This window comes from Eriocheir sinensis, chromosome 17 (assembly GCF_024679095.1).
Source record: "Eriocheir sinensis breed Jianghai 21 chromosome 17, ASM2467909v1, whole genome shotgun sequence".
NCBI lineage: Eukaryota > Metazoa > Arthropoda > Malacostraca > Decapoda > Varunidae > Eriocheir > Eriocheir sinensis.
Genome location: NC_066525.1, coordinates 20,337,480 through 20,345,148, shown reverse-complemented (window position 1 = coordinate 20,345,148; position 7,669 = coordinate 20,337,480). Strand labels below are relative to the sequence as shown.

At 46.3% G+C, this 7,669-nt stretch overlaps 1 protein-coding gene across 5 annotated transcripts in view; it reads left to right on the top strand.

Moving 5' to 3' along the window:
* The window catches only part of LOC127000075 (uncharacterized), an 87,080-nt gene extending 82,533 nt beyond the window's left edge, over nucleotides 1-4,547 (top strand). For all 5 annotated transcript variants that reach the window (XM_050863495.1, XM_050863492.1, XM_050863493.1 and 2 more), the window contains one exon: nucleotides 4,351-4,547. In XM_050863495.1, the coding sequence (XP_050719452.1) occupies nucleotides 4,351-4,545 (195 nt within the window). In that variant the 3' untranslated portion in view covers nucleotides 4,546-4,547. The remainder of the gene's footprint in view (nucleotides 1-4,350) is intronic.
* Nucleotides 4,548-7,669: the final 3,122 nt, after the last annotated feature.

Genomic DNA, 7,669 nt, shown 5'->3' with positions numbered 1-7,669 from the left:
ATCCAACTTTACCTTAAAATCATGAATGTTTCTTGCACAAACCACCTCCTCCTCCAGTCCATTCCACAGCTCAATGCTTCTGTTTGGGAAGCTAAACTTTTTCACATCTTGCCTGCACGTGGTCGCCCTCAACTTCTTTCTATGTCCTCTTGTTTCTCTCTTGTTCCACACACACAGGTACTCTCTGTCCAGATTTTCCACCCCGCTTGCCACCCTGTATACCGCTTTCAGGTCTCCTCTTTCTCTTCTTCTCTCCAGGGTTGTGAGCCCTAACTATCGAGTCTCTCCTCATACGTCCGATCACTAAGTTTCGGTACCATCTTTGTTGCCACTCTCTACACTCTTTCCAGCTTTCTTATGTTCTTTTTGTGAGGAGACTCAAGTGAGCATACTCCAACCTTGGCCTTGTCATTGTGGCTATTATTTTCTTCATCATCTCCACGTCCAAATACACAAATGACATCCTTATGTTCCTCAGCAAATTCATAGTTTGTCCCGTTATCCTGTTGATGTGTTTGTCCGGTGACATGTTCTCTGAGACAGTCACTCCTAAATCTTTTTCTTCCATTCCTCTGTATATTATCTCACTTCCCATCTTATAATCATATTCACATCTTCTGCCACTCCTACCAAACTCTATTTTTTTACATTTCCCAAGGTTGAACTCCATCTGCTATATACCACTCCACTCCCATATTTTATCCAGGTCACTCTGCAGTGCCTCACAGTCCTTCACATCATTCACTCGTCTCAATAGCTTTGCATCATCTGCAAACAAACTCACATAGCTGGTCACTCCGTCCACCGTATAATTTATATAAACAGCGAACATTATTGGCGCCAGCACTGAACCTTGTGGGACCCCACTCCTCACTGGGCACCAGTTGGAAACCTTGTCCTTGATTATTATCCTCATTTCCCTGTTAGTTAGGAAGTCCTCCAGCCACTTAATCAGTCCATCACCCACTCCACCCTTATTTTTAATTTTCCAAATTAGTCTTCTGTGTGGGACTTTGTCAAATGCCCTTTTCAAATATAGGTACACTCCATCCCCCCAGCCTTCTCTCTCTTGTAATAAATCTGTCACCCTTGAGTGTGTTGTTATTCGATCCATGTGATTCTGTGGTTGAGTCAAGATGGGTGGGTTGGCCGCGCACGCGCATTGGTGACAATGAAAACTGGCATGGAGGAACCACAGGCATGCCACACCCACAATTGTTTCTTCCTTTCATTTAACTGCAGCAACAAGTCCATAACTTGGGTAATGGCAGCACAAGCTGCGACAGCCCTTACTTTAGCAGACGCCGCCATGTTGATACAGGGCAAGTGCTTTGTTTACGTTGTGGATGTGGATATGGGCAACCAACCTTAGCTGTGTGTGCCGCTCACCCGGAAAAGTTGGAGTTGGTGGTTGCCCAAGCTTCCGCCAACTCGGTGGGAAGAAAAAAGCCCTGTGATCTGAACGTACGGTTCTGAATCAATACCGCGTCATAGGAAACCGCGTCTTACGAATCCGTGTCATACTTGACTTGACTGTATATATATATATATATATATATATATATATATATATATATATATATATATATATATATATATATATATATATATATATATATATATATTGATGTGTATATAATCCTTCTTAATTTCATATTTAGTTTTTAAAGTATATATAAAATAGGGTTTATTAATCAAATTTGAAACCAAAACATCAATCTAGGATGGACAGACATAGTCAGAAATTCTATAAATTGTGGGTAATGCCACGAAGATAGTCAAGAACCAGGATGGTGTCATGCTTTTCCATGAGGTTTTTCAGGAAAAATTTGTACCTTTTCTTGTTTGGTGGCAAAGCAACTCCAGCGTTGACCTGATGAATAAGGAGTTCATTGTCTGCTTGCTTTTTACGCAATCGGTCAACAATTCGGCAAAGAGTTGAGTGTTCAATGGCGACTCTTAGGTCGAAGGCTCTGTGGCAGCCTTCTATCGACTTGTTGGTGTGAGGCAAGTTTTGTAAAACTCTTTCATGTACATTCCAAAGTTCTTGCGGGAATACTTCTTCGTTCTCACTGCACATTTCTAATCCACATATCCTCGAAACAGGTTAGAAAGTCTCCTAAAATCTTGTCCATTTCCTCGTCCAGTGCAGACATAAATCATTCAAATATGTGGCTGACATCTTGTTAAGGAACAAATGCAAGCATTTAAAGTGATTTAATCATCAGTTCATTTTCGGGACACTGAGCATACCAGCTGGCAAGTCCTTTGGCTTTAATTCTTCACCACACACATTGCCCAAAGTGAAACAGAAAACTGCTGATTTGACTCTGTGGAATATAATTCAATGCTGCTCTTTCAGAGTCAAGCATCAGGGATGCTGGGTTTAAATTTCTTTCGTACTTAAGAAAAGTCCATATTGCATCGTAGGCTCCTTTGTTCTTATGCTTTGTGACACAGAACACCAATAGTACTGTTCTTGATACAGTTAGCATGGCATGAATAGTGTATGGAGTGTTTAGTGTAGCATTTTGGGGAGGCGGTGGCTGAGTGGGTAGAGTGATGGAGCCACGTTTAGGTCGACGCGAGTTCGATCCCCTCCCGGAGACACCAAGCTGGGATTTTTCAGCCGCTGCTGAGTGGCCTAAGACTACCAACATGCTGTCCAGAAGACCACCCATCAACCCCGATTCTAGATTCTAGGATTAAAGATGAGCTCCGGGGGGCACCATGAGCCAATGCAAGATGGCGTCAGTATAAACACTTGCCTGCGCCACAACGGGCTGGACTATACCACCAGGCCCCTCCAAACAAGCCTAGAGGCGCCATAGGTGAAGATGTAATAAAAAAAAATAATAAATAAATAAATTCCAAATGTCCATTAGCCATAATGAATGATAGCCATGGTGCCCATAGGCATAATGTCCGGTAGGCAAACCGTCCATAGGCACAATGTCCGGTTGGCACATTGCCCATAGTCAAACTGTCTGTAGGCAAACTGTTCTGGTACCCATAAAACAACAGAAGAATACTCCAAAAGAGGGATTGGTTTGACAGGTCTTAATACTCCCCTCTTGAAAGCTTAAGTCATAGGAAGAAGGGAATACAGTTGAAGGAAGACTGAAGTTGAGTTTACCAGAGATAGGGATGAAATACTAGTTGAATTTTTTATTAATTCCTGCATTAGAAAGTTTAACATCATAGGACTGAGACCCAAGGGTATGAAGCCTTGTGCTGGTAGTCTTCAGGAGGCATACAGCTAACAAGTCCAATGGATCATTTAACTTGAAAATAGCAGTAAAAGATTTAGAGAAATTAGACAACCAGTTAGAGAAAGGGAATTGATTAGGCAAAATACTTTTGACTGCTGTGTTCAATAGCTCTGTCTGAATGGAGTCCCATCAGCAAACTGCTTCAAGGAGGCAGTGGCAGAGTGTTTAATACAATGAAATAGTGAATGCAGACTGCTTGGTATTTCTGACTACTATTCTACCAAAGTTACCAAAGATCAACCATATGATTGTTACTCGCCCAAGAGGTGAGGGAGAGGGGGCCAGCGGTATGAACCAGGCAAACAAGATAAACGTTACTATAAAAAAGTGCGCTTACAAAGCTTGTGGCGAACCACTTGAATCCATTATAACAACTTTAAATGCCATAAATTTACAGATCAAAAACAAGGAGTCTGAACAGTAGGTGAAAAAATGAAAACGAGTATAATACTACACTGTTTTCCAAAGCAGATTAGTTATATGTAAAGTGCCTAGCTCAACTAGCAAAAGAAAACATATTATATGGAGAAGATAATTTTAAATGTTGAAAAGTATAATTCAGGAACTTTTCATATTGCTGTCTTGTTTACTGACATGCCTTGCCACATTGTGCTAACATTGTCTCAGCCATCAGTCTCAGCTTCAGGAATGCTGGTGTGTGTCTGTGTGTGTGTGTGTGTGTGTGTGTGTGTGTGTTTGTTTGTTTGTTTGTTTGTTTGTTTGTTTGTGTGTTGCAGGTAGGAGGGATGGGAGGGTTATGTATGTATGGTTGTCTGTATGCCAACAAGTGTGTAGTGAGTGAGGGCTGTTTCTGAGAATTGCTGAGTTTGGGCTAGGTTTTATTGCTTTCAAGGGACCAAAGATCATTTGCTTGACATTAATTTATCAACCCTACCACTGGATGTGACTCACTAAGAGGAGATGGGGGGGGAAGGGGCAGCATGATCCAAGCCTGTAAGGCGGGCAGGAAGGTAACTGTTATGTAGTTGTTGGCTGATGAGGAAAGTGGTGTGTGTGTGTGTGTGTGTACTTTTCCATTGGTACTTTGATAATCATACTCATTTATCTTCTTCCGCAGAACTACATCCTGAGACCACTTTTTAGTGGTCAGTGGCTGCCACAAAATAATGTTCAAAATAGAACACGCACATCTCTATGGGTGCATGCACACAGGCCATTTTTTTGTGGTCACCACCAATCAGTGGCGAGTTGTGACGGGCGGAGCCATTTTTCCGGCCACTCCACTGTGGCCGGCCACAGTGGCCAGCGATAGATACCGTTGTTTCAAATGGTATATATATATATATATATATATATATATATATATATATATATATATATATATATATATATATATATATATATATATATATATTGATGAGAATTAATGAATGAATAGAAATCACTTGAAAAAAATATATGAATACTCTATAGTAAATGTTATTTGCTAAATTTATCTGCAACTATTTATATAACACCTCCGTGGTCTATTGGTCAGTGTGCCTGGCATTTACTCCACGGGCTTGGGTTTGAATCCCGGCCCGGGCAGTTGGTGTGCAGTTCACCCAGCTGTTAATCCTCCCTCTCGGGCTGGTCGATAAATGGGTACCTGGGAAAGCCTGGGGAAGGTAAACTGTGGTAACCCGGATGTCACTCTCGCCCTGTGTTCCGGGGTAATGGGCTCCCTCCCATCACAGGCTTAAGGGCCAACGTTACGGAGAAGAGCACCGAGGCCACGTGCTGCTACAGCGTATGCCCCCAACTTTACCTTTATTTATATAAAGTTATTATATAGTAATACATTTTGTTCTAATAACAAGGTTTAATTAGTGTAATCAAAATCTTGCAGAATTTGGGAACAGCCTAAAGGGGCTATCACACTGGGCAAATTTTCTGTGGATCTTCTGTCAAACCACGATTTCCGCTGGTATGGTCCTCGTTTCCGTGGTTTTCAGACATGTCCACAGTCTTCTGTAGCTACGGTAGATTTCACCGAAGGACAACGGTATTCATAATTATCATCATCAGCAATAACAAAAAAGAGAAGTAGAGGAAGAAGCTACACCCTACTGTCCTTATACATTCGCACAGCGAATGAAGCGCTCTCAAGCTGAAAAGCGTAAACTGGAAGAAATAATTTAACTTGTATCCAGCTCTACATCAAGTTCCAGCAGTTCCAGTCCTATTCATTCCCCTTTTCAGTGTCATGGTGCAGAAGAGGCTGCTGACAGCTGTGTTACAGGGCCATCTTCAGTTTTCATACCCCCAGTAAAGTGCACCAGGAGCTCGAAGAAAATCATGAATGCACAACTCTCAGCCGCGATGGATAGGGCCAAGATATCCAATCGTGCAGGAGTTCATATACTTGCAGCAGCTGCAAAAACCCTTGGTCATGACCCCAAAGAGCTGGTGTTCAACTGTGAGTCCTTCCAGCGAGACCAGATGAGGTTTCGTGCTGAAGCTGCGAAGGAAATTAAAAATTCGTTCAGGCCTTTGGTGCCGCTGGTTGTGCACTGGAAGCGCAAGATGATGCAGACAGCGGCAGGTGGTGCTGCAGCTACAGGCGACCGGTTTTCTGTTCTGGTATCAGGACGGGAGAGCCTGCACGCAGCTCTTTCCCCCCACACTCTGAGCATGCGCAAGCAGTCTTGCCTCGTGATTGGCCTCGTGATTGGCTTCCTTCTCATCAGCTGATACATGTAAACATTTCATCAGCTGATACATGTAAAGATAATAATAATAATGATAATAATAATAATGCTCCCTTCCTCCACTGTCCACAATGAGGGGTGGGTGATGTACTGGCAGGGAGGACAGTGGAGGAAGGGAGTGAAGGGTGGGTGATGTACTGGCAGGGAGGACAGTGGAGGAAGGGAGTGAAGGGTGGGTGATGTACTGGCAGGGAGGACAGTGGAGGAAGGGAGTGAAGGGTGGGTGATGTACTGGCAGGGAGGACAGTGGAGGAAGGGAGTGAAGGGTGGGTGATGTACTGGCAGGGAGGACAGTGGAGGAAGGGAGTGAGGGGTGGGTAATGTACTGGCAGGGAGGACAGTGGAGGAAGGGAGTGAGGGGTGGGTGATGTACTGGCAGGGAGGACAGTGGAGGAAGGGAGTGAAGGGTGGGTGATGCACTGGAAGGGAGGACAGTGGAGGAAGGGAGTGAGGGGTGGGTGATGTACTGGCAGGGAGGGCATTGGAGGAAGGGAGTGAAGGGTGGGTGATGCACTGGAAGGGAGGACAGTGGAGGAAGGGAGTGAGGGGTGGGTGATGTACTGGCAGGGAGGGCATTGGAGGAAGGGAGTGAAGGGTGGGTGATGCACTGGAAGGGAGGACAGTGGAGGAAGGGAGTGAGGGGTGGGTGATGTACTGGCAGGGAGGACAGTGGAGGAAGGGAGTGAGGGGTGGGTGATGTACTGGCAGGGAGGACAGTGGAGGAAGGGAGTGAAGGGTGGGTGATGCACTGGAAGGGAGGACAGTGGAGGAAGGGAGTGAGGGGTGGGTGATGTACTGGCAGGGAGGACAGTGGAGGAAGGGAGTGAGGGGTGGGTGATGCACTGGCAGGGAGGACAGTGGAGGAAGGGAGTGAGGGGTGGGTGATGTACTGGCAGGGAGGACAGTGGAGGAAGGGAGTGAGGGGTGGGTGATGTACTGGCAGGGAGGACAGTGGAGGAAGGGAGTGAGGGGTGGGTGATGTACTGGCAGGGAGGACAGTGGAGGAAGGGAGTGAGGGGTGGGTGATGTACTGGCAGGGAGGACAGTGGAGGAAGGGAGTGAGGGGTGGGTGATGTACTGGCAGGGAGGGCATTGGAGGAAGGGAGTGAGGGGTGGGTGATGTACTGGCAGGGAGGACAGTGGAGGAAGGGAGTGAGGGGTGGGTGATGTACTGGCAGGGAGGACAGTGAAGGAAGGGAGTGAGGGGTGGGTGATGTACTGGCAGGGAGGGCATTGGAGGAAGGGAGTGAGGGGTGGGTGATGTACTGGCAGGGAGGACAGTGGAGGAAGGGAGTGAGGGCTGGGTGATGTACTGGCAGGGAGGACAGTGGAGGAAGGGAGTGAGGGGTGGGTGATGTACTGGCAGGGAGGACAGTGGAGGAAGGGAGTGAGGGGTGGGTGATGCACTGGCAGGGAGGACAGTGGAGGAAGGGAGTGAGGGGTGGGTGGTGTACTGGCAGGGAGGACAGTGGAGGAAGGGAGTGAGGGGTGGGTGGTGTACTGGCAGGGAGGACAGTGGATGAAGGGAGTGAGGGCTGGGTGATGTACTGGCAGGGAGGACAGTGGAGGAAGGGAGTGAGGGGTGGGTAGTGTACTGGCAGGGAGGACAGTGGAGGAAGGGAGTGAGGGGTGGGTGATGTACTGGCAGGGAGGGCATTGGAGGAAGGGAGTGAGGGGTGGGTGATG